Here is a 27,974-nt window from a genome sequence, read left to right as displayed (position 1 = left end):
TTTTCCAATCTCTCGAGTTCCCTCTTGTATGTCGGGTATAGAGGTGACGCATGCGCAGAAGATCCCGCTTTCTGGGGGGAACACCACTGTCGAGAATTCGAGATTCGATCTCGTGGACACATGCCGGGACAAGACTTGTGCGACGTCAACAGACACGCAAGTTCAAACGGCCGGAGAGTCGCGATCCCCGACCGTGTCACGTTACGAGTCACGTGCGAATATCATCGTCACAGATCGCATTTTCGTGGCAAACAGTAAGTACTGCTGAGTATCGCTCGATTTTTCTTCCGTCTCCGCGCAAATCTATCGACGAATTCATGCGGCTGTTTTGCATGGCGCGCACTTCACCAACGCGTTTATTAAATCAGCAAGGCAAATACGACTCGACGCAATTGTTTTTAATTAGCTGGTTATTACAAACACAGTTATCTCGGTGGATATGTAAACTCGTTACCCGTCTTTGACTCCTTGCAAACATTTGCTTTATATTACAGCTCCTTAGGAAAACAACGCATCGAGCGACGCACATTGTCGCTTAACGAACATCCGAGGAAGAACGCTCTTACAAACATCGTTATATATTATCATTAGAAAAGAAAACATTGAAAAACACTCGCTGACATTGCTAGGAATTCAAGTGAGAGAGAAGAGCCTGTAAGATTACAAGAACAAGACAGTTTTTTTTTCTTAGCTTGCACATCTCTCAAGTAGTATTTTGCACTTGTTTATAAATGATATTAACAGAATGATAATTAATGCAATTGATGTGAGTTAACATGGTAGTTTTAGTGCACAGGACGTTATCTGATATAAACACGTGAAACAGGTATTCATTTTATCAATGAGACTGGATTTGTCATGTCTTACACTGAACTGGAACATGGTTACCAAGTAAATTCTCTTTATAACCTTATCTCGAGATAAGATTACATGTTTCCGCTTGATCTAACGACATTCTTTTGCTTTACAGGGTCTCAGGAATGCAAGCAGACCGATGTTCTATATAGGAGATATAAATACAGTACAGTCGTCTGGTATTCCCTCAATCTATCGTTCGTCGAAAAGAGTAAGTTTGGGATGATTATTTTACTGTTGGTGAAATACACAAGGTCTGTTTTCTATAACTGAACTAGTGTACGTTGTTGGAATTTAAAGTGAAGTAACTATATGTTTGATATTTAGTAAAAGCAAAAAAAATTCTAATGTAGTCTAGTACAGAAATAAAAAACAGACCTATGATTGTAAGTGTTTGTAATATTGCATAAGACACAGTTTGAAGTCTATCCTTCAGCTTCCTAACGGCACATATTAGTATGTTTATAAAGCTGTATATAAAGTAGTTTATTTATAAAGTTTTTTTAAATGTAAAATGAATATTCATTTTTGTTATATATTATGCGAATAATTTTCTAGATCTTGCATCTAGTTGTATGTATGAATCTGATTTTTTTATCTGATGAGGTATCACAGACATAGAGAAGTAACGTGACGCGAACAGAGCCACATGTCTCTGTGACAATCGATTATTATTCAAGAAATGGATTGATTTGAGATTAGTAAAACAGCAACGTTGTGTTCCACTTCTATCTTTTTATCTTGTGTTTATGTTATAAAAACGACAATTGTGCACGCTGTAAAACAGCTATATAGGAAAACGTAGCATAGCATTCAGTCAGAGGTTAGAAATCTATATATAGAGGAATATGTGATACATATAAATATTTTTTTACGCATAAAAAATTATACACCTATATTCTCTTACAATATTACTTGCCCTTTGCAAGCGGAAATATACCAACAGTTACGTAAACAGTTGCTAAGTAAATGTTGATGAAACTTTTGGCGGTTAATCACTAATACCTACATGGTCAAGAGATATACCCTTATTACATAATATCAGCTTTTAAAGAATTAAATCAGTCAGTGTAAGCATTTGCGATAAATATTAGTAAATATTTCCATGTAGTGAAGTGTATAAATACAATCAATAGAAGAATAGGCTAAATTCTGTGTTTTTCCATGATGTTTGGTCAGACAGGAATTTATCTCATCATAAGATACATTATTCGAGCACGAATGGTATGCACGTAATACAGCAGTTTAAATTTTCTATTGATGCATGTGCAACGCAAACAGTCATCCCGTTTGTCACTAAGGAATATTGTATATTTGTTAATATTTACCATTAATTATATCAGTGCTAATATTGACCGAATTATAAATTCTTTCTAACTATGCTTGATAACATTATGGCAATTGCAAGTTTCATCCAGAAGGTATTCGTTATTCGTTACTTTAACAGTGTGTGAACGCAGTTCAAATAGGCAAACAGTATGCATATTATTAAAATCTAAATTAATTGACAATTTAATGTTATATTCTCATATCATTTGAAGGGATATGCTGCCAAGAGTATATTTGAGTCCTAAGTTATAGTGATAATGTTCAAGTGACAGTGAGAATAGAAGTGATATAAATTTTTCTTTATCTTTCTATCGTGATACGTTAACTGTAATCATACTTTTGAGTGATCGATATTGGAACATTATCAATTAAATCATTGCTTATTATCAGAACAGAAGACATCAGAATTTATGGAGTTTTTAATACTCGAAGCAATGAATTTTATTTTCAAGGTAAAAGTGCGTGTGTATATGTATAGGTATATGACTAAAGAAATATGTATTGTAATGCTCTAATAAGAATGTGCTTAACTCTATAGAAATAGATACAAATACATAAATAATAAAGATTTATCAATTGAACATAACAGATATGTAGTTTTCTGTGATAACTTATCAGATATTGCTAATCATAAGAAATTTGCTATTACAAGAACTTTTTATATTCATGTATTTGAATCATTATAAATCATAGGAAATGAAGATAGATTCCACTATATTTCTTTAACTTGCTGTAATCTTTTTCTTCTTTCTTTTATCACATTAATATCTCACCTCTTTTTCTAAATCTTTCATTGCAGTGATTAACAAACGCTCGTACTTTGGTTTTGCTTGTTGCTGCATGACTGGTATTGCATTTCTCATTGAATCTGGATTATAGTAAAATAGTAATGGTAAAGCAAAATAAACAAAAATAGATGAAAATATAAACGTGTAAGGTGAATGAAAATTTTATAATGAATGAATCACGAATTTAAAAAATAGCGTGAATTTTCATTTTCAAATTTACATATTTCACGCTTTGTTGCTTGATATGTATTACCTTTCTATGTAGGCAATAACATATGCGATCGACGTATAACTTACTTATCAAAAGATCAAACTAAAGAGTATAATGAGTAATCTTACAAGAGTTCGCGATGAAAATTGTCCTGCTGACGACAAGCCTAGATTTCTATCCTGCCTAAAGGCATACTGGGTGAGCACTATTTAGCTTGAAGATTTTACAATCTTCATCACTGCTTGTTATATAGCGGAGTTTAGAAATCACGTTCATTTTTAGAAACTACATAAAAGTATCAGGCTGTGACATTCTGCTATTTGATCTATCACTGATTTTTCAAAAGAAAAAATGAGTGTGTGGTAGTGAATTTAATTTTATATTGTATATGTATAAATTTTGTTGAAGTGTTTATTAAAATTATTTTCTGTTTATTAGTATTGCATTATTAAGATATGATTTGCATACGCGATGTATTCTTCTATTACTTATTGTTTATTTTGCTTTCTAGCCTGAATTATCAGAAGGCAACCAAGATGATGCTTATATGGGCGGGAGTGATGTGGAAGGAGAGGGAAAGCAAGTCTTGGTTGGGATATGTGCAATGGCAAAGAAATCACAGAGTAAACCGATGAAAGAGATTTTGACAAGGCTCGAAGAATTCGAATATATAAAAATTGTCGTCTTTCCAGAAGAAGTGATATTAAAGGTAATATATATTTACGTTGTGGAATTATACCGTATTTCTACACTACAAAATTTATATCTTTTGTGTTTACTCGTTTATAGGAACCTGTAGAAAATTGGCCTGTAGTCGACTGCTTAATAAGTTTCCATAGTAAAGGCTTCCCACTTGATAAGGCTATAAATTATGCGAATTTACGTAAACCGTTTATCATCAATCATCTCCCGATGCAGTACGACATCCAGGTATATAAGCCTTTAATTTCAGAATATATATATTAATGTATTTTTCTTTTACATATATCCTTTACATATTAATACAAATTGCTGTAGGACCGAAGAAGAGTTTATGCTATACTGGAAAGCGAAGGTATCGAAATTCCACGATATGCCGTTCTCGACAGAGATTCACCAGATCCGAAACGTGAGTTACAAAATTTATTTGCATTGTTTGTAAATGCATTACAAATACTTAATCCTTCGCAATCCGGTTTTGAAATCAAATAGCCATGACGTACTCAAATGAATTTAAAACAATCATGTGTGTCACTTGTACATTTAGCTCTCTAGGGACGGCATCGTCTTGTCATAAAACAATTTTTTTTATTGGTTTTGCTAAAAATTATTTTATTAGTGTGTGTGAAAAATCTATTGATAGATACCTGTCCTTCAATATATATCTGCATATATAGCTTCTCTGGCGATTAGAAATACTATATTTCAGTGTTCAATGCTACATACATTTTCGTCTTCAGTTTTTAAGTAACTAATCTATACAGATCCCGAAATAACCTTGAATTTATCTTGAATTTAATTTTAAAGTAAACGTTGCAAATATGCAAAACTCATCCTTAGAAAATTAATCTTTACATTTAGAAAATATAAACTGCATTTCAGAGCATGAATTAGTGGAGTCAGAAGATCACGTAGAAGTGAATGGTATTACTTTCAACAAACCATTCGTGGAAAAACCAGTATCCGCTGAAGATCATAATATTTATATTTACTATCCTACTTCTGCTGGAGGAGGAAGTCAGAGATTATTTAGAAAGGTATATATATTATCTTTCGTGAAGTCAGTATATGATTCCTTGTACAAAAGATTTAGAAAGCAAGCGCTATTTTCCTAAATGGAAAAAATTAAAAACTAACTTATTGTATGAATAATGTTTGTTCATTACACAGATAGGTAGCCGTAGTAGTGTATATTCTCCAGAATCTCGCGTTCGCAAGAGTGGTTCTTATATCTATGAAGATTTTATGCCTACCGATGGCACCGACGTTAAAGTCTATACCGTGGGACCTGATTACGCTCATGCCGAAGCGAGGAAGAGCCCTGCTCTCGACGGCAAAGTTGAGAGAGATTCGGAGGGCAAAGAAATTCGTTATCCGGTGATATTGAACAATGCTGAGAAATTAATTAGTAGGAAAGTATGTTTGGCCTTCAAGCAAACGGTGTGCGGTTTCGATTTATTAAGGTATGTGATCGTACATTTTCATGTAATACAACCAGTATGATAGGAAATTAAGTCTAATTTTTCGATAATTCTTTTTATGAACAATGATATGTCGCATTCGTTAAAAAGATGCATTTCTTATATAAAATCTATTTTGAGTTTGTTTGTATAACATTATTAAGACGTGGTATGTTACGTGTCAACGTAATATAATTACCGACGCGGTTATCAATGTTATTTTAGAACGCATATCATGTTACACATTCAATAGCTTTGATTTCTGTTGCGATACTGACTTCAGTCAGAAAACAGATATTGACACAAGCGCGTATTGCGATTTACGTAAGTAGTTAAAAGTCAAGTAAGTACAGTTGATACAACATGATTTTGGTTACAGAGCAAACGGCCAGTCGTTCGTGTGCGACGTGAATGGATTTAGTTTTGTAAAGAACTCGAACAAGTATTACGATGACTGTGCCAAGATTTTGGGGAATATGATACTTAGGGAACTGGCTCCCACGTTGCATATTCCGTGGAGCGTTCCCTTTCAATTGGACGATCCTCCTATCGTGCCAACCACGTTTGGCAAAATGTTAGTCTCACCACAAGTGATAATTAAACTATACACAATTATGTTTTTAATACTGAAGCATGTTTCTCAATCATTACTAATTACTTCGATATTTATCTAGGATGGAATTGCGCTGTGTCGTAGCAGTTATTAGACATGGTGATAGAACCCCAAAACAGAAGATGAAAGTAGAAGTGCGTCATCCTAAGTAAGTAAACAAGATCTTATATGTTTCCTCATCTAAAAATATCGTAAGTTAAAATATATAATGTCTTACAGATTTTTTGAGATATTTGCAAAGTATGATGGCTATAAACACGGTCATGTCAAACTAAAGCGTCCTAAACAGCTGCAGGAGATTCTCGATACAGCGCGTAGTCTACTAGCGGAAATACAGCATCGTGCGGCGGGTCCTGAGTTGGAAGAAAAACAAGGGAAATTGGAGCAACTTAAGAGCGTCTTAGAAATGTATGTAGCAATATTCAAAACAGTATAGTACTTTAATGAATTAATTAGACATGCATGATTATTATTAATATTACACAATTGAGTAAGACGATAAATTAGTAATAAAATTATTGACTCTACATCCCAGGTACGGGCATTTCTCTGGCATAAATCGCAAAGTCCAATTAAAGTATCAACCGCGAGGACGACCGCGGGGAAGTTCTTCCGACGACGGTAGTGATCTTAGTATGCTTCGTTTGTTTTTTCACTATTTTATATAATATGCATAGGATATATATTTTTAAGGATATATATTTAACGAATATATTTATATTCATATGGGCCCATATTCAGAACACAATGTTAGCGCGCATTTGGTATATAATTCACATTACATCACTATAGAATTTTAGAAATAAAACCGTATATTTGTCGATAAAAATGCTTACGGGCCGTAATATAATATATTTGATAGATATATTTTATAGAAAATTATGTATTATGTATATGAAAAAATGCGCGTACCTCTTCACTTTTTCTCTTTTAGATCGATTAGGGGAACCGTCTCTCGTTTTGATATTAAAATGGGGCGGAGAACTGACGCCGGCAGGACGTATTCAGGCGGAAGAATTAGGACGCATATTCCGCTGCATGTACCCCGGTGGTCAAGGTAGACACCTTAGTGGTTCGTATCTTATGTTCATATGCTTGCCATGCTCGCTTTTAAGTTTCTACACAGTATCGAAAATCGTTTCTATAATAATTTTCCTCTATTAGCTAAACCTGATCTGGGTTTACCTGTGATATATATGAAGTATAATCTGAAAGCCTGTAGGCTTTCGGTATGAATTATTGTCTCTTGTATCTTGAGAATGCTATATTGTACAAGTTGCGAAATTATTGAACGGCTTAAAAAGATTGGCGTAATGATATTGAATCGTATTCTCACATGATTTGTATGAGAAATGTAAAAGCTATTTAAGAGTAATATCGAATTTGTGCGAGAGTAATTGCCAGTGTAGCAACCACTGTGGCACTAACAACCATATTGGCAATCATATCTAACTGGTAGTTAATAGTGAGATGTAGTAATATACTTTCGAGAGTCACATATAGGATAATCTATCTCAAATGTTATTTCAGAGGAAGAATCAGAGATGTTACCAAATCACGGTAACCTTTTATTTACGATCCACGCTTATTCCATAGTTCTCTGTAGATTGTATTGCTGTCCTTAGAAATAGCGATGTTACGGTCGACGGCGCTAACAGTAAGAGTAACACTTGCACACTTTGTATTTTTATTTGAACGAATTCTCGAGTTGCCGAATTCGACTTAGTGGAAACAAGCCGTTGTCGGCAACTGAGGAATAGCATGGTTTAGCGGTTTTAGCGTACACCACACTTACCTCTCGCCACACGCTTTCTTTATGCTAATGTACGTTTCCATTAGTTTTGTTTTTAACGGCACTACAATACGTTAAATATAATTTTTTATATATAAGATGTTATGCACGTATTTGTACAATATATATTCTTCAAAATGTAATTTTCTATTAAAACACCAACAGAGGAGTTTTAAGGTAACTCTAAAACATTTAGAGACATGAAAAACTTGCAGTATCTTCCGTGTTTTTAACGTGAATTATGTCACAACGTTAATATAATATAATTAATCCCGATATGTCTTTACGATATAATTAATCCCAATAATATATCTTTACGATATCACGATGATCTCGATACTAGAGCATAGGTCATCTCGACAACTATTTTTTTTTGGAGTAATTTCTAAATTGTTCCGTTGTCGTTGTGTTCTATGATTATGATAGCTGTGACAGGAGGAATCCCGTCGGTGTGTTGATATTGTTCCCCCTTGTTAAACGTAGGTGAATACGCAGGTGCACAAGGATTGGGTTTGTTACGCTTGCACTCCACGTTTCGCCACGACTTGAAGATCTATGCTAGCGATGAGGGACGCGTTCAAATGACTGCGGCGGCTTTTGCGAAAGGATTGCTTGCATTAGAGGGAGAGCTAACGCCTATTTTAGTGCAAATGGTGAAAAGCGCGAATACCAATGGTCTTCTAGATAACGACTGCGATAGTAGCAAGTATCAGAATATGTGAGTAGATCTTCACTAAATGCTTGAATTGTAACTTTTCCGCATGATACACGATATTTATAATTATAGGGTAAAAACACGCTTGCACGAGCTGCTACAACAAGATAGAGACTTTACTCGAGAGGATCGAGAACAGATCAATCCGGGAAACGCGCTCAGCATCAATGCCGCTTTAGATTTTGTCAAGAATCCGGTCCGATGCTGCCAACACGTTCATACTCTTATCCAGAAACTCTTAGATATCGTGCGAATAAAAAAGGAAGATCCAAAGACAAAGGACACGATACTCTATCACGGTGAAACGTGGGAACTGATGGGACGTCGCTGGGGAAAGATAGAAAAGGATTTTTGCACGAAAAACAAACGTTTCGACATATCTAAAATTCCTGATATTTACGATTGTATAAAATACGATCTGCAACACAATAATCATACATTGCAATTCGAACACGCGGAAGAATTATATACGTACGCTAAATCTTTAGCGGATATAGTAATCCCTCAGGTATAATTTATTTTCACCGCTAATTCTATCAATATTTTATTTTTCTAACTGTAAATTTTATTATATATTAATGCGCAGGAATATGGTTTAACGGTACAAGAGAAAATGACTATTGGTCAAGGTATATGTACGCCTTTGTTGAAAAAAATACGGGCTGATCTACAACGAAATATCGAAGAATCTGAGGAAACTGTAAATAGGCTTAATCCTAGGTATAACAATTGAGTCTTATTTTTGAAGAACTTTCTTCTTTAACAGTTCGAGATTTTTTTTAGTAACTATAGTTATTATTAATAATCTATAGGTATTCCCATGGTGTCTCGAGTCCAGGACGCCATGTACGCACGAGGCTGTACTTCACAAGTGAGAGTCATGTACATTCCTTGCTAACCGTGTTGCGTTATGGTGGTTTACTCGATGTAAGTAACATGTCCACATTACAGTTAGGAGAAATAATTTCCTGTTTTCTAATTTCTTTTGCATCGATTCGCAGGTGGTGAAAGACGAACAGTGGCGACGCGCGATGGAATACGTCAGCATGGTCTCCGAGTTGAACTACATGTCGCAAATTGTCGTCATGTTGTACGAGGATCCAACCAAAGATCCATGCAGTGAGGAACGTTTTCATGTCGAATTGCACTTCAGTCCTGGCGTTAACTGTTGCGTGCAGAAGAATCTACCGCCTGGGCCTGGATTTAGACCACACTCGCGCAATGAGAGCAGTCATAATGTGGTAAGATTTTAAATTATCTCTAATACGCTGCCTCAATACAAATTAATTAATTTTTTCTTTTTTTTTAAGGGGGAGAGTGGTGGTTCTGGCCAAGACACTAGTTCACAATGTAGCACCCGGATAGAGGAGGAAGATGCGGAATTGGGCATTATCGAAGACGATTTGATAAATCCCACAGCGCAAGCTGTAAGTACATTTATTATTTATTAATTTTTGACAAGTGTTATTTTGTTCTCAACCATTTAAATAGTTGTATGATAGACAAAAATTTGCTTTCAGGATACGCCTCCACCATTAATGGAAATAGACACTATGGACTCTATGCTGAACAGTCCAACGACTAGTCGTGGGATCGACATGATGGATCTAGACCCGAATATGATGGACGAACCGTATGATAGCGGATTTTTGCAGGGCTCGGCACCGATTCCCATCAGGTCTGCTATTGGCTTATATGTAATTTGTATGGAGCATTTTTCTCTATACACACATTTATCATCTTGATAAAATAATATGTGAAGAATAAAGGTTTCATTCAATGTTATTGTATGTACAGCGCTAGAACCGTGGCCGGACACGAAGCTGCTAGACTTGGCAGCCAATTGGCGGCAAGTCAGCGACAACGCCGAAGCAAGGAAGCAGGAAACATTGTGGAACCACGCGCGCGAAGCTACGATCATCAACGGCAAGAGAAGCCCGAGAAAGGTAAGTGCACCTTAATGTACAAGTTATTCATGTCGGTGAGCAGATTTAGTGAAGTAAGTGTGAAGGATGTCGCTGATACAAAGCGATATTTGGCCGAGATGTAATATTAACGATTGATCTATATTTGCTGTATACATATGTGCGTATACATATGTATACATACACATGAATATACGGAATGTGTATGTAAGACGTGTACGGTATCCTTAACACGTTTAATGGTTTGTGCATGATTATATAATTATTAATTATTGATCTTTTTTATATTTATACACCACCTTAATGGCAGTTATCGATATTTATAGTATGCTATGTATGAATGTCGTATATATCCTCCCTCCCAATTATATAATAGATTCACACCGTGAAATTATATTTTATCACGATAAATCCTATTTCCCTTGTATAAGTAGTGATTAATGAAAAATATATCAAAGTTTAAACCGGTTAGGTATTCAACGTTTTAACTTAACGAATCAATGATTCGATTATTAATTCGTGCAATTTTTACAGTATGTAATTAAAAATATTTATATATGATTGTAAAAGATTAATATTACTTGTTTCTAAATTTTGAGGTGAAGTCGTATTGTTAAATTTGTAGATGTTTCTTGTTATTTAAATAAGAGCAGAAATTTGAATTTATATCATTTTTACAAAATATGTCGCATGTAGAGGAATGGCTCGTGCGATATAATAACGATAGTATTATGTAAGGATGTCTTTGTTTTCTCTTCGAAGAATAATTTTGCAAAAATGCGCGCAAAGATATAACGACGTTTAATATATATTATATATGTGTTATGTTAACGTTAAAGGCATCGAGATATTAGAACTTTTAGGGGCTAATTATTGGCAATTGAATTGATGGTGGAATGTCGCCACAATGCTCCCTTCTGTGTTCTACTGTTCTCTTTTTGTAGCTGCGGATAAACTGCAGTATCAGAGCTTGGACGCGGTCAACAAAGAAGGTACGTTTTTACCGGTTACCATTTTTTATAAAATGATTTTTCAAGATAATGTACACGTAAACTTTCGGATGATACTTTACGTATCCTTATTTTTTCCATAATCGAATAGATCCGTCCTATCCACATGTACATTTTTTGTTTGAATACAAAAATTTTTTTTTACTCTTAGAAACTCTTATGCACATGTTGCAATGAAATAATTCCATCAACCTGCATAATTATGCTAATAAAATTTCATGTCAAACGTACAGCATAACTCTGATTCTCATATAAAATAGATCATTCGGCGGATTTTTCGTTGCAATTAATGTGCATAATTGTTGGACCGATATATGTACATCAGTATCCGGAATGCGCTTATGCACATCGTCGGTATTACAAAGTGTTGATTAAAATAACTGCCAATTTTCACATCCTACACCTTATACCTCGTAGCTATAATCTCGTATCTCTAGTATAGTCTCATCTCTTCCTCAGTAAATTAATCTTGTATATTTTGCCCGAGTTAATTTTTCACGATATGTTGCGAGTTCTCTGCACTTGTTGATTTCGTTATTTTTCCTTTAATCAGTTCTACAAATCGCATACTGTATATACCAGAAAAAGGATTGGTATCGTTTTTTTTTCTTTTTGTTAATGACTGGATCTCTGAAACACCGGACGAAGGTGCGAAACACAGTCTGGTTGATCTATCCGGATAGGGCGATCTATCCGGAAAAGTTTAATGTGTCTTGTTTCATGTAGTACAGCCGAGAGATGTGTATTTTACCAATGCCAGGGTAGGAAGCAGTGATTCCAGTTGAAATAACTCTTTGCTCAGCGATAGTTGTGCGCGTGGAAGCCAACTAATCAAGTATCGGCGACTGTCTGGACCACACGCATTGTAGTGTGGTTCATTTAGCTGCCCACCCGAATCCTCGATCCTAAGATCATCATCTCCACGAAACTCGCACATCTTCATTACCATCGAGTAATTCCTTCTTGGAGCTCTAAACGCATTTGTCATACGTTCGTCGTATAAATTCATCTAAAGTGTCATCAAATTTCATATCATCGATTTTTTCAAACAATACTTGTTGACGCTCATCGAATGTTCACAGCTTCTTTTTTTGTATTTGCGTTTCATGTCGATTCGTCCTTATCGTCATGTTCATCTTACACCGCCACCACTTTCATCGATCGCCGAATTTGTTACCTTTGAATAAGTAGCTTACAGAACATATATAACATCACCTCTTTCGTAACCTCGTTCCTCTTCTTCATTCATGTATAATTCATAACGATAAGTCAAAAGGAAAAAGGGACTCGGACCAAAGAGAAGCATCATATCTTTCCACTATATTATCACGATTGTATACTAATGCCGTTCGAGCTTCGGCATCCTAACAAACTTCAATGTACGAGGCTGTCTATATATGTAAAAAGTCGTGTGGTTTGATTGGCTTACTGGTTGCATGGCTATCGTGTGCGATTGTTATGGTGTGCGTACTCGTGAATCCAACATACTCGCTAAACTATGCGCAGAGGGTGGAAGGTATACTCTATCCTTAATTTACTTTATTTCTTCCTTGACGAATCTTTAAACGCCGAAACAATTAAAATGTAATATTCGTAATCTTTTCAAGTGTCAAAGTATATTGTTCATTTAATAACACGAGATTATTCAAAAATTATTTTCTATATACAATATTTATATATTTTATACATATAGTAGTACAATATTTATTTATGTATGTGTTGTACTACATATATAAATATAGATGTAATAATTATAACAGATTTTAAGATCTTTACGCTGACGATTCTTATTATATGTCTTACAGAGATTGTTTCATTCTTTATATATAATTTTTGAATTATTCATAAGCATGTCGCAAGATATATAATAAAGTGACAATGTTCTTATGCCCGTATCGGACTAGACATTGAGATTGAGATTGAATTTTATTAATCAAAGCAAAGTTCACTAAACTTGATATTGGTTTTCTTTTTTCTGACTGGTGAAATTCAATCGTAATCTCTAGCTTGATACGGGTATTACGGTAATCATTGCTTTTTTTTATCACGAGAGCAACGATCCAAAGATTCGTCCCTTCCGGTTCTTTAGCAAATTTTTAATCGGCTCTTTCTCTCTTTTGTTTTCTTTTCTCTCCTCTTCCTCTCATTACACCATCATTCCGAATGCTGCACCGTACCCTGCCGTCCCCTTCTGATAACGCTATCACATCTGGATCTATTGCCTGCGCATTTCGCACTTTCCTCACGCACCGCATCGCATCGCAACTCGCTATCAGCCGCGGGGCCAACTCCGGAGGAATCTCGCGACGAGGAACGCACGTGGAAACCGACGACGCTGTTGTTGCAATCGCATAGCTCACCGGAGCTACCGGTTTCGCCGGAGGAGAGCTTCGCTTCTTCGTGCTCGCTTCGCAATGCGTGCAACGATAGACAACTATCCGCCAACCTTTGCTCGTTACCCGATCCGTCGTTCGCGACCGTCAGCAATATGCCGGAGAGGACTGTCACCGGGTACCGTGGTCGCGGCAGAAAGTACGAACGATCGCGCTCCGAAGTGACCTTGCTCTCATCCGTCGAACTCTGTGGTGAGTTCAAGGGTAACGACAAACTTCACGCGGACTGATGGAGAGATCGTCGCATGTCGGAGTGGCGCGTAGAAGAACCTGCACTGGGAAAAATGTTTGGTTGAAAATAGATAAACCAAAAAACTCTGATATCAATCAGTTGTCATAATTAGAATTTAGTAAATTTAACCAGGCAATTCTAATTTGTCCATTTTCAACTAGAATTTTAATTAATCGAACATTTCTATCAGTATTTCTCTCAGTATTATTCAGGTCTAATCCTAGTGTCAATGTCAATGAGAATTTTGTTCCACACTACGGGAACAATACACTGTAGTATATCCATCCAAATCAATTGCTTATAATTTCATAAAAATGAACTTGTAAAAAAATTTTTTCAACCGAAACACCAGACATTAAGCATAACGATACTGAGAAAGTGTATGTATAAAAAAGTATTTTCCATTGCTTTAATTAAAGTAACGGAAAAGTACTGGAAAAAGAAAGCTGGATATGCCATAGATAGTGAAAAGGTTTAAGAGTTAGTAATATAAAGAAAAAATAATATAAATATAACATTATTATCTGGTGACAATCGGGATTAACATTATTCTTAAATCACTAAATAACATTTCGTCCTGTCCTTTTGTTGATGATTTCTTTTACATCTTCTCTTATGACATCGACACGCAGATTGGACGCGACTGAGTTATTTCTTTTCTATGCGCTACTCTAGAGTTTCTGCGACCTCAATAATCAGATGTTGGAAACCTCGATCCATGAGATTAATATGAAATTGATCCTACGTGAATTGCTACATTATTTTATTCTAGATTTGACGAAATTATGTCGTCTGATAAAGAAATTATTTAACGAACTAAAGGAGAATAGAAAGGGAGATAGTCAAGAATCTATTTACTGCAACAAAAGTACATCAAATTAGTTGGGCATTCGTAAAGTTTAATTCTTTATCTGTTATAATATTTTACTGATTTGTTCAATTAGCTTGATATTCTTTTTCGAAGGAAGACCAATGCCAGTTTTTGTTTCCTAATATGGATTATTCCTACTAATCGAAATTCGATTCTAGTCCTAATTTTCTATTTCTTTCTAAATTTATTTTCAGAAAGAGGTAGAGAATCAATCGTTAATGTAATAATTAATATTTGTAGGAATAGTTCTATGCTCACCGATTCGCTTTGCTCGTTATCGCTCTGTCGTCTCTTTTTGATTATTAATTTTCCTCTTCTCACCTTGAGACGCGAGCACAAACTCAAGCACGAGCACGAGCACGAGTATGTCGTGATAGAATTTAAAGCTTCACAGTCGATCTCTGCCGGCTTTTAATTAAGACATGCCAATTATATACATATAACAAATATTCACCGTTATCACTACCATCGATCCACGAGACTAATCATCAATGTCCGGAGTATCTATCAGCGTCTGAGTCCCCATCCGTCCAGACATCCCGTGTCCAGGCCTCATTCCTCTTCTCCACCCCTAGACACACAATCGCGGATCACTCAACCTGATCCTACCTGCACAGCAAGGCGCCACCGTCACAGTATCTCCGGACAGATGAGTTATTTCAAGCTGCTGGGCTACAATGTCAGCAAGAAGCTCACTGGCTCGGCCAACAGTCTCTTCAGCACTGCCGTAATAAGCGGTTCCTCGAGCGCGCCAAACTTGAAGGACATGGTACCACCTCATGCGTCCGCGGTTGCCGGCAAGCATCTCTAGATTATTATATATTTAATTAATATATAATAATATAAATAACTAACGCTCAGTAGTTTTATGCTTAATATAAAATTAGCAAGATAATTTCTCTCAAATTTAGTCAAACTTCCTTATTGTATTCCGAATAACATAAAAGCTATTAAAATGCATTAAATCTTATCCGAGCAGTTTATCCTTCAATTTGAATAATCTGATAATTCGGATATACAATAGTAGAAATTTTGAAAATATCGATATTTTATTAACAACTTATCTAATGAAATAAAAAATCCGAATGAGAGAGAATAAATTAAAATATTAAAAAATGATTCCTAATTGGCATGTTTATTCCGTAGCGATAGAAGGCTTTGGCGGGGTGCCCCCTATCAGACCTTTGGAAACTCTACACAACGCGTTGTCGCTACGTCAACTAGATTGCTTCCTGGAGATGATGACCACGGCGCCGTTATACAGGACCCCGGCCTCGTCACCGCCTAAGTCGTCGCCGGCCGGATCGACGCACGAGTCGCTCAATCCACCCCTCGTCCATGCCGGGATTAGTCGCGAGTACCACTCTTCCGACACGGAAGCTGTCAGGTACCGTAAGAAATTACATAAAACATGCCCGTGAGTATTTAGTTCTTTCCTCTGCGCCAATCAAATTTCGAGCAAGAATGCTCCTAAACTTATTCCGATGAGTGCGTTATATTCTACTACGTCATTTTTAAAATAATTATTTAGTGTTTGTATACATGTATCGTTTTATAATTTAATTACTAAAAACTATATGAGCTACGATTGCTCGATTTCTAATGCATTATCGCGTTATTATTTTGTATAGGTACATTATGCCGACACCGATACAGTATAAATCCCTTGGTGAAGCAGAAACGTGTGACACTAGGAATCTACCATCACCTACGAGCCCGAACAGTGCGTATCTATCCTATGTAACTGTGGTAGCAATATCAATTTTATTTTAATAATCTTTTATGTATCATACAGGCACAGGCTGGAGTAGTGAGCCACAGTCTTTTCTATCTTCCGAGCCATCGTCACCTGCACCAACGTCGACAGGCGAATGCAGTATGTCTATGAGCTTAATCAGCAACGAGAGGTGAGTCTTGCATGTGTCTTGAGACATATTTTATAAACTTGATTTATTTCTAATTTTGTACTTTTTCTCCTTTTATGTTGAATTTATGTGATTAATTAACTATTAATTTAGTTACTTGCATTCTGTAGTCCTAAATTTTCTAAATATATCATTTTGTGATTGTATCTTTGTTGGTTAATTTAGATTTTACATATCTCTCTAATATCTTACTACGTTGTGCGTTGAGTGTTAGAAATAACACCTCTCCCTTCACAGTGCTCAACTCTTTATCGCGCCAAAATTCTCCCCGACCTCCTGCCTGGACGTAGACTTTAACGAATTTTGTATTCGTCTCGATCAAGAGAATCGAGAAAGTCGCGGCAGCGTCTCATATACGGATTATTACAGCAACGAGGACGGTCAGATACGTAAAATAACGCAAATACCGCAAACGATACAATCAGGTACCAGCAGCGCGCAGACAAAACTCATGTGTGGCGATGATCTTCCTTGCGATAATATCGACGAAGACGAGGATCACACGTTGACTTTAAAACAGACCGAGGAGCAAAAGAAACAAGACGTTAAATCGATATTCGAGCAGAGGGATGACGTTAATCCTACGAAACTAAGTAGCAGCTACAAGAAGATCGGACGGTAGGCAAATAAAATCAGTTTAACACGAATATACATAATATATGAAAATATATATCGATATTTATCGTGGCGTTATTTGTTTACCATAGTTTCGTGGTGGAAAGCATGGATATATCGCACGGCGACGTCCGAATTAAGGACACTGACAACGCCGGTACTTCCGATAAAGTAAAACTCTCCACCCCTCAGAAATCCGATACTTCAAGCACGGGTAAATCCATCGTGGAAAAGGCAAAGAAGGATTCCAAAAAGTGCGGTGGCTCGCACATCAATTCTCAGAAGCGAAAGAACTTTTCTCGTTCGCAGAGTGTCACGACGCCGAAGCCAGTTGTATCGAAACCTGATACGACTTTCAGTTACTCGAGGCAAAGCTCGTTCTCGACGATGTCGGACGCGGATCTGGAAAATTGGAAATTAAGCACAGAACCGACACATTCCTCGAGAACGAGCCAGCAGGAGGAACCTATACTCACTGTAGCCGGCAGTCTCACGGATAGCTCTAACGTCACTGTGGGCTTCGATGTTAAGGAGGAAAAGAAATAGATATCAATCGTAAATTAATTTACTTTGATATTTTTTTCGATATCCTCGTGATATTAGCTCTATTCTTACGACGTAGCATTTTACACTACTAGAATTTTAGAAAGGATAGTTTCTTAGACGACAAAAAGTATTAAAATAGCAGGTATTAATTAAACGGCTGAACAGTCATTTTGATGTTTCGTAGCATTATTCATTAAGGCTGATAAAAGTATACGACCAGGACCAGTTATTCAGAGAGAGTTATAATAGCGAAACTTTTAAACCCCGTCTCCTTCCAATCTTTATAGCATTATATAAATGAGATATTAAATCAAAGACGATATATATTCTTGTTTTAGATTGATAAATATCTCTAGAAAGCGATCATGTTTCTAAATCGCTTCGTGACTTAAAAATAATATATTTTATCAATACAGATAGAATAAAATTATGATAGTTTATCATCCTAAATAATGTAGCAAACATTTGACTTAGAATGGGTCTTTTATAAAAAGATCAACGAATTACTGAACTGATAATAGTGAGAAAGAAAAATTAATCTTGTTACTTACATATCATTATCTGCGTGTTTTAATTTTTAATTTTAATTCATATTTACATCATTTGTAGAATCTGTTTTAAAAAGAATTAAAAATTTTTAATCAAGGGAGTAGATTGATGATACATTTTCGATCGTTTATCATTTTTTAAGATTCTTAAATAAGGTTTTGCGCAGCAATACTGTCTAGGATCATCGCTGTTGACTGTGACTCGTAATTACACTCATAGAAGATTACCTCTTTCCTAAAGAGATTATTGCAGATGTACAAACGCTATGTAGATAAACATAGCCATTACGTGTGCTTCAATTAAATATAAAGGTGACTGAATAGAAGAAGAGACGTGCGGAGAAAAAGTACATATGATTATAAAAGAGGCATTTTAGAAAGAAATGTAAAAATGTGTATTTACTGAATTTTATTCTGTTCTTTAAAATATATTGCAATAGTTTTTAATAGTCATATTTTCTTGAAGTTACCGAATGTACGAGACTGAAAATGTATGCATGCACTAGCTAACGATGTTGAGAATGACAACGAAAATATCTATTAGATATTTTATTTCGGGCGACTGCATGTGTAATCGAAGATATTACGTTTTTTACATTTTTTTTTTCAGTATAGTAGTAAGTACTGGAGAGGAGGTTTTTATCCGAGCCAAAGAAAATGTCCTGATTAAGGTGATATAATTACGCTTGAAGTTGCACGAAGAAATATCCCGATTGTGGACACTTGACGTGCGACTTCTGGTATTGCGAACCAGTACAGAAAATACGTAGTAAATATTAACCGCAGATCAACTGTACTTGTAAAATAGTAAACAGCGTGCTCATAAATACATCAAAATATATGTACGTACATATCTATGTTACAAATGTTTGAATAAAACAATCTAAAACGTAACTTATTCGTTGAGATTTTATATTTCCTAATATTCTTAAGTTAACAATTGAGGATGTATCAGCCGTATAGTCCTTGCAAAAAGTTTAAAGTTGGAAATTTATTAATATATATATTTTTCATTTAAAAAGAATATAAACACGAAACAGTTATATTAATATCTTATATTTATTTAACAAAATATATTTTTATAGTTTATTTATTGCATTTTTATTTTTATTATAATATTTTAACTTAAAAAAATTCAATTTTATATAATAATAAAAAATAATAATGGCTGATATGTGTCCTGAAATCGCGCGAAAATGATTCCAAAGAAAGCCTGTCAAATTCTCTTTTATTTTTTTTACATAAAAGTAACATTACAGGGATAACTCGGCAGCCGTCTCATCGTGATTTTACGGCGATTGTTTTCGATAATCCTTCCTGTCTATAATTGGCTGTGCGTCAAATCGATGGCACAGAGTCAATTTGCGATTTCAACGGACACGTGCGAGCCTTTTCCGTCCTTTCGAGGGACAGTCAACATATTGTTTGCGAGCAAGAGAGCAGTTTGAGGGGTGCGATCCATCCCTGAATCAATTAAATAGATATTAGCCGTGTCACTTGACTCAGCTAAGAGAGCGAGAGACCGACCCTTACAACGAGCGCGTATAAACATCGCGCATTTCCGCGTGTCAAATCAGATCTCATGTTTATGCTCCCCCGAAGTGACTTCGACGAGGGGAGGGAGGGGTTGCATAAAGTTATTAGTTATTCCCTGATGCATCCCCTCGCTTCGCGACATTTCCGCGTCCCAGAAACACTCTAATTACGTCGCGCGAGTGGCGTATGATTTATCCCTCCGCCACATTTTTTCACCCCCGAAACCTCCTATATTCTCGCCCCGCAATAGCGCGACGCCGACAAATCGTTTTCCACAATTTTCATTTAGAGATAGATTTAATTACACTTAAATATATAGTCAAGATTTATCTTTATGTAAAATTAGTTTGTTTATGCAATAAAAATAATGGATCATATTAAGAATATTTTAGTAATAATTAGAAATATATTAAGAAATCTACATATTTCAAAATACATAAATGTCGATTAGATGCTTAATGACATTCGTTGTATATTGACTCTCTAAAACTTTTGGAATAAATCTCTATAAAATAATCTCTCACTTTTAAAGTTTACAAATTCTGCCACTATTTTTCAAGAGTGGCAGAATTTTCATTCTTTAAAGTGAGATTCCACTTCAAAGAATTTAGAAAATATATGGAGTTTAACATCATTTTAATCGATTTCTTCTAAAAACCTGAGAAAATTAATCTGTTATATTTTTTACTATATATCTACATTTCTATATTTTAAAGTTACTTATATTTATTATTTATATATCTGTATCTTAAAATTAAAAAAATGTTGACTCAACATTTCATAACAGAACCGATTTTGTAATTACAGGCCTGTTCTTCCTTATATCGCGACAAAATCGTATAACAAATTACGATAAGTTTGAAGCGCGAGAAGATGTCCTGCATGAGCGTAATATCACTCAAAATATTTGATAAACGGTATGGATTGTAGGCGCAAGTAGAGAACGACGTGGATGTTTAATACAACCCTCTGCTGTAATATGAACTATATACATAACTGCAAGCTGACGCCCCGGATCGATGTTTCAAGCGTCGGCGCCGGTAAGCTCCAGCTCTTTCCGCCGTCATTTTCTGGAGCAACCGATACGATACGTATGAAATCAAATGTGAAATTAAATTTTATTTGAACATTCTGCGAAAGAGAAATAGACCAACTTTGGAAAGAATTCGCAAGAATTCATAAAAAAATTAATTTTTGAGAATTATAATCCTCAAAACTTATAGATTAGAAGTGGACATCAAACACCCTATTATTAAAATCTGTACATTATTTTTTTAAATTAAAATTAATAAATTCTCATTATTTTTTGTTCTCTCTCACATTTTCATTATAATTTTTAAAAAGCGCCTTAAATATTTATTATAAAATCGTTTCGGAATTGAGGTTTAATGGAGAACTGCTATTTATATTTATCATTGCTTTCCAGTTCTAATTATCTCCTACAGCACAAAGTTGCACAAAAGTTGCAGTAACATTGCTGCAACATTGCATGTTACAGCAATATTGCAGAGATTTTGCAATGATATTGTTGTAAATTCTGTGCTGTATGGGATATTATATGTCGCTTATTAAAATTTTATTATTACATCGTTTGTGTTATATATCTTTAGATATTACTCGTTTCTCTGAAATTTGCTTCGCAAAAAATAAATTATTAATTTCATTCTTACTCATTATGCAACCTATCTTTAGCTTATTAATTTCAACCATTATATTTATAATAGATCACAATATTTAATTATACCTCATGTGAATATAAAAAAAATTAAAAATAATATATATATACCAAAATTAATATTGCAATGTATCTTATTTGAGGAGCAATCAGTACTAAATTTTTTCGAAATTCCATACGTATGTAACATTAAATTAATTTGTTTAACAATATTTAGTATTTATTTAATGGCACTAAATATTAATTTTCGCAATACCATGCATTACACCATATAATACCATATATTACAAAAATGAGGCGATTCCAGCCGAATTCACTGGAATAAACGGAGCAAGCCACGTAAATGCCGTCCTCCGGATTTTGCACGTGTTCATCCGATCCGATTTTGATGCGCCGCTAACAATGGCAATGCACCGACCCCGTTGCATCGTTGCCCACAACGGGGTCACGCCTCTGAGCGAAATTACAGGATTTCGTCACGGACCTTTCCAGACTTTCCTGATGCTTATTATGCGGATTCGTCGCGGAAATCCCTCGAGCAGTTGTGACGAGAGAGTGATCTAATGCGAGAAACCAACGTAGAAAACAGAAATCAATTGATATCTCGTAAGGGACGTAAGGTATATTATTAATTAATATTTAACAATAGATGTACGTCATAAAACATACATTTAGGTAAATTAATATTTGCCTTGTAAATTAATAAGTGCCATTAAATAAATGCTAAATATTATTAAACAAATTAATTTAATGTTACATATATATTAAATAAATATGAAAATATCAATCTGCCTATTTTATATATTCTTGATTAATTTATAGAATAATCCTTCAAAAAATCATGTGCAATATTTGGCGAGAATTTCATTACTAGAATAGATATTAAACTATCAGAAAAATACTATTTCAAAGCAAAGTTAAAAATAAAATAAAATTGTTCAAGATGCAAAATAGCACCAAGCACATCTCTTGCGTAGAACATCGTGAGATGAGAGACAGAAACTTTGGACATTTATTATTTATATTTATTATTTTATATGTACATATTTTTACAAGGAATACTTTCATATATACACTTAATAAAATATAAATCTTTGAACTTAATTTGTATTTTATTTATGGTTAAACATTGATTAATCGGTGATGTATTGGAATATTAATTTTGATCATGTATTTTTTTTTACTTTTTACTTTTATTCGTCGCGTATATTAAATATTAATCTATTAAAAATATAATCAACATTATATCTTACACACACAGGATCCTATATGTGAAAAACACAATCTATAGAAATCATTGTCTTAAATGGTCTAGCTGGAACTTAAGTGCTTGTATGATCTGTGTGAATTTATATACTATGTATGTAGTCCTTTAAAATGCGCGCTGAAATGATTTTAAAAATATAATAGTTCAAATTAATATAATTGATATGCACGTAAATAAAATTTTCAAAATAAAAATCTCGAGTTCGTTGTTCATAAATTGCAAAAAGTTGTAAAGTATAAAAATATATACATTTTACAGATTATGAGCCAGAATTATTCGAAAATTTTTGACCGAAGTCTTCGACAAGTTTGTAGATATATTTAATTCGTAACATTAATATGGCGTTTAATCAATGCATTACCAATGTAAATTTTAATCAATCAATCAAGATTTAAGATAAGGCAATGGACTCCTTAATTTCTTTACATAATTCCTTTCTATAGATTTTCGTGACATCCAAGTATCAGTACCTTTTTTCTTAAAAAAAGGATAAAGGAAACGAAAAATCCAGGAAAATATTGATATTGTATATAAATAATTGATTTGTTTATTACAAATTTAATATAAAACCAATATAAATCTAAGATGCGGATAAGATGCGATAAAATTTTTTAAACGTTCTTTTTTCTTTTGCTCACTTATGTGTTATTTAGCTACTCGTACATACAGTAAGCTTCTTTAACTGATATCTCAATACCGCGGTTTTCACCAGATTCTCATTAATCGATAATCCTAATTACACATGAATGAAAAAAAATTTTTATTATACATATTGACCTTATATTAAATGTATAGTCCACATAACGGGACTTTATTCGTTAGACTGGAAGCTCAATTTTCTCGTCGTTTGGTTGCTGTCCATTGCGTCCATCTTACAATCTTTCGGTCGATACACGAGATCAGCTCTCGTGGTACCGGTAGGCTGCGTCACGGTAAGCACCGCCCAACGGGGTTACGAGGGGTACGAGGGAGCCCCAATGTCGTGTCTGCGTCGCGGCGCACGCGTCTTGTAGTGAACGATCCGCGCGCATTCGGGGATTGCAAAGGGGCGGTTATCCCCCGGGGTGTTCGCAAAATTTTCGAAAATGCGCTATCCCATCAGAGGGTCCTCAGAAGAACGGAACACTTGAGCCCCGAAACGTTGCAGGACGTTATCCAAGTGTCGTCGTGTGCGGTAAACCCCTCTTTTTTTAAATTTTTTTTCATCCTCTGCGAGAGTGAGTGAATTAAGCACGCTGGTGGTATCCACTCGTCACTGGATAGGAAGCGGGATATGAGCTACACCGAACCGCTGTGGGAGATTAATGGAAATCAAACACCAGTGAGTCCAAGGACGAGTTCCGCACGACGCGATTTACAGTTTTGTCTTCGATATTAGTGATAAAAAATGAAGGGCAGAGAAGATGATGGCTAAATCGTGATAGTAGCACGTTTTTGCTGGCGACTTTAATTAAATTATAAATTAAAAAGTTTTCCTAAGATTTTTTAATTATCGCAGATTAAATAAAAGAAGCATTTTGACTTTGATTGCTCATAATTCCATAACAATCATCGTATCGCAATTAAAAAACAGATTCTTAAAGCTGAAATTTTGCTCTATCAAATAATATAATTGTCAATTTGTTTTTTAAATAGAATATATATAAATTTGAGCTAAAAAGTACGACATTACTTTCCTTCCAATCCAACATCTTATATAAATTATCGAAAATTCGTCGTTTGCTCTAACTGGAGCCAAGTAATTCGCACATATCTCCAAAAACTAAATAAAATACTGTATTAAATGACAGTCACAATTCGACAGTCAATTAACAGTTAATTGAGCCAATTGATTAATCTTTCCTACAATCTTTTTTGGTATAAACAAAATTTCATTCTCAAGTTTCATCTTCATTTTTGCTCGAATTTTTCTTAAATAAAGATTTTAACAATTAAGTTACAAAATTATTTGGTAATGTAATAGAGATGTTGAGATGTTGTAATAGACGAAAAATAATTGTAATTTAAACATAAATTTTTTGAAAGTCTAAAACAATAAAAGAGCTTTAGCTCAATGAAAAGATTGCAAATGGAAGGTTGATTATGTTAATCAAAGTTTGGTCAAAGTAGCTCATGTAAGGCCAGTATTTATAATCGGTTCTTATGTATTTAAGACTGTCTTAAGTACAGTCTTAAGACGTCTGATATAAGCCAATCATAGAGTCATGTTAGCATCTTAAGACATTACTTAAGACAACCTTAAAAATAAGAATCAACTATAAAATACGAATATATAAAATTAATACATTTATTAAAATATTTTTAAAAAATTATTCAAAATCAATATAATTCTATTAAACACGTTGTGTTCAAGATTCTCATGTGATTCGCGCTATCCGAACCAATTAACCGATTCCTTCAAACAAAATCTGTATTCGCGTAACAGGTAATCACGGAGATGTCGCAGTACGTTGGTGGTGAGATCGCCAGCTATCCAATGTGGGACAGTTCTGTTTTGTATCAGACACAGCCGCCTGCTCATCCGCACGTGAACGAGCACGGATTGTACAGACAACCCTGTGCGTTGTTGCACCAGAGGTAATTCATTCCATGAAGAATTGTCCACAAAGTAAAGTCAAAAGGTAATGGGACATCTGGAAGATTTATTAATTCTTATACAAGTTTTGTTATGGTTTTGTTATCATTCTCCTATAGTCTTTACGAACATCGATGCACTTAACATCCAATGTTTAACAAGCTTTCGAAATTAGTTCCGGAAAAAAAAATTTTAGTCTGGCGAAATCATTTTCTGCTTTACGTAGAAAAACGACCATAAACTTGTGCAAGAATTAATTAATTTCTTTTTTTTACTTTCCAAAAGTCCCTTTACTTTTTAACTTTTCTCTGCATATTCAAGTAGAATAATATAATTTCTATATACTAAATTGATAAACGCGCATGAAAAATCTTTAATAGTTAATACTAATTACCATACTGCCATGTGATAAAGTATATAAAATTTTTTAATTTTCAGTCGTTATACACCAAACGGCCGTTCACCGAACTTGCCGTCGTCAACGACGAAAAAACCGAGACGCCGAGAGGCAACGGTATCTCAGAGGAGAGCAGCCAATATCCGGGAGAGACGCAGGATGTTCAATCTGAATGAGGCCTTCGACAAACTCCGCAGGAAAGTATGTATTTTTATTTTAAAAATAAAATATTTAATAATTTAAACAATAATAAATTGATATTAATTTTTTTTATTTCAAAGAAAATTAATTATTTAAAGTAATTTTAACATAATATTCTCGAGACGGACGAATAGCTCGTAAATAAATTAATATATTAATTTAAATATAAAATTATATATCTTTTTGAGAGAGAAAGAAAAATATGTATGTATTATACATTTGCTTCAAACAAAATAAACTTATAACTTAAAAATCAATTAGAAAAATCCACAACAATTATTAAAATCTTAATGGTAGAATTATTCTGAAAAGATCATTTTTAAGGCGAATGATTCGCCTTAAAGATGATCTTTTGGAAGTCAAAAGGTTAAGAAATTATAATACAAAACCCGAGAATTTCTCTCTCGATTATCTTCAGAAACTTCTCATTTTTAAGTCTTTAATTACTTTTCATATTTAGGTACCAACGTTTGCCTACGAAAAACGGCTCTCGAGAATTGAAACACTGCGTTTGGCGATCACATACATCGCTTTCATGGGAGAGTTACTCGGTATCGAGCCAAGTAGTCCGAAAACGGAGTACATACCACGAGAATACTACTTGCCGAATTGAACTCTTCTCTTTTCCTACGATTAATAAGCGCTCATGCGTCGATATTCAATTGTGAACCGATATCGAAGGAAACCTTCTAGTCGGCGAGAATCCAGTCTTCCATTATTAATTAATATATTATAGTTAAGTCTCGAAGTGTAATTTAACGTCCGTATGTGACATTCATATTATACGATCTTCGACAATATTAGCCGATTTTTGTTTCAATCCATTAATTTTTTCGATACTATTACTTTTCGAGTTGTTCAGAAACTACTAGTACGAAAGAAATGTAAAATAAATAGTTACATTATATATAAAATCCTACAAATTTTTGAGCATCTCTCGAAACACTTGTTCTAGTATCGAAAGGATTAAATTTTCAGTCAATCAAACTTTTTTCTTATTACGCTGACAATAATCCTGCAACGCTTTATCATCTCGATTATAGTGAATCTCGTGCGATTGAAGGAAATGATTGCAATATTAAGGAATAAAATTAAACTTCCCTATCTTTTCGTAAATATGCGCTGTATATTTATAAGATGGCGTTGGAATGCAGCGAAAAAAAGAAACATTTTTCGACTTGAAGCTTCAATGTTGAGAAAATTAATCGACAAATAATCGGAATCTCGTACATATCGGAATTGTAAAATTAAGAAGTTATACTTTTTACGATATTAGTGAGAATATATTCATCGAGACCCGAAATTGCCTTTGTCGCAATACAACTCTTTTACATCATTGCAATTTCTGATTATAATAATATAATTGCTAAATATATATGTATACTATATGTCGCCGATTACCAAATTGGCGAAATGCGGGAATAAATAAATGTCAAAATAAGTTAAAATAAAAATTTAAGTAATATATTATATCTGGCATTTTGAATTTACTTTCGTATGGATTTTGAAAATGACTCGAAGTGTTTATCGGTTAAATTTTTATAAGCTATAATTTTTAACCCATACATTTTTATATGAAAAAAGATTATTATAATTTTTGTAAACTGCATTATAATATCCCAATTGACACCAAAATAACACACACACACACATTAATATATTATAATTTTATAAATTATTATATTATAATATTTCGCTCTCAACAATGCAACTGTTACTGAATACTATATGTTATATTACATTTATTATATATTGTTGAGGTTGAAATTATAACATTTAATATCATATATGTTACT

General features: G+C 34.3%; 2 protein-coding genes across 8 annotated transcripts; both read left to right on the top strand.

The window, feature by feature from the left end:
- The first annotated feature begins 38 nt into the window (after positions 1–38).
- l(1)G0196 (inositol hexakisphosphate and diphosphoinositol-pentakisphosphate kinase) lies at positions 39–18,336 on the top strand. 7 transcript variants are annotated; one of them, XM_018451224.1, is made up of 31 exons: positions 39–254; positions 495–654; positions 784–891; positions 971–1,066; positions 3,695–3,892; positions 3,973–4,113; positions 4,201–4,291; positions 4,765–4,919; positions 5,053–5,345; positions 5,722–5,916; positions 6,017–6,103; positions 6,175–6,363; positions 6,491–6,588; positions 6,890–7,012; positions 7,486–7,515; positions 8,231–8,465; positions 8,535–8,970; positions 9,049–9,182; positions 9,275–9,389; positions 9,464–9,703; positions 9,773–9,889; positions 9,983–10,140; positions 10,260–10,408; positions 11,332–11,379; positions 13,674–13,982; positions 15,469–15,690; positions 16,040–16,310; positions 16,525–16,616; positions 16,689–16,800; positions 17,056–17,436; positions 17,526–18,336. In XM_018451224.1, exons 3-31 carry the CDS (start codon positions 859–861, stop codon positions 17,977–17,979), a joined length of 5,202 nt encoding a protein of 1,733 aa, XP_018306726.1. In that variant the 5' UTR covers positions 39–254; positions 495–654; positions 784–858; the 3' UTR covers positions 17,980–18,336. The 7 variants fall into 7 exon arrangements, with proteins under 7 accessions (XP_018306726.1, XP_018306727.1, XP_018306728.1 ...); XM_018451225.1 differs by having other exon boundaries at positions 495–891; positions 15,511–15,690; XM_018451226.1 differs by lacking the exon at positions 11,332–11,379 and having other exon boundaries at positions 495–891; positions 15,511–15,690; positions 16,040–16,280.
- Positions 18,337–24,208: 5,872 nt separating this feature from the next.
- LOC108724695 (48 related 3) lies at positions 24,209–26,791 on the top strand. Its single transcript, XM_018451236.1, has 4 exons — positions 24,209–24,326; positions 25,431–25,582; positions 26,019–26,178; positions 26,639–26,791. The coding sequence occupies exons 1-4, from the start codon at positions 24,279–24,281 to the stop codon at positions 26,789–26,791; spliced, it is 513 nt and encodes a 170-aa protein (XP_018306738.1). The 5' UTR covers positions 24,209–24,278.
- The last annotated feature ends 1,183 nt before the right edge of the window (positions 26,792–27,974 follow it).

This window comes from Mycetomoellerius zeteki, unplaced genomic scaffold, assembly GCF_001594055.1.
Source record: "Mycetomoellerius zeteki isolate Tzet28-1 unplaced genomic scaffold, Tzet1.0 scaffold31, whole genome shotgun sequence".
Lineage (NCBI taxonomy): Eukaryota > Metazoa > Arthropoda > Insecta > Hymenoptera > Formicidae > Mycetomoellerius > Mycetomoellerius zeteki.
Note: the sequence above shows the minus strand (reverse complement) of the source record. Positions and strands in the feature narration are given on the sequence as shown.

Coding starts and splice junctions, on each gene's coding strand:
- LOC108724695 (XM_018451236.1), top strand. CDS start 24,279: ATGAGCTACACCGAACCGCTGTGGGAGATTAATGGAAATCAAACACCA. Junction 24,327..25,430: donor TTAATGGAAATCAAACACCA/GTGAGTCCAAGG, acceptor TTCGCGTAACAG/GTAATCACGGAGATGTCGCA. Junction 26,179..26,638: donor TCGACAAACTCCGCAGGAAA/GTATGTATTTTT, acceptor TTTCATATTTAG/GTACCAACGTTTGCCTACGA.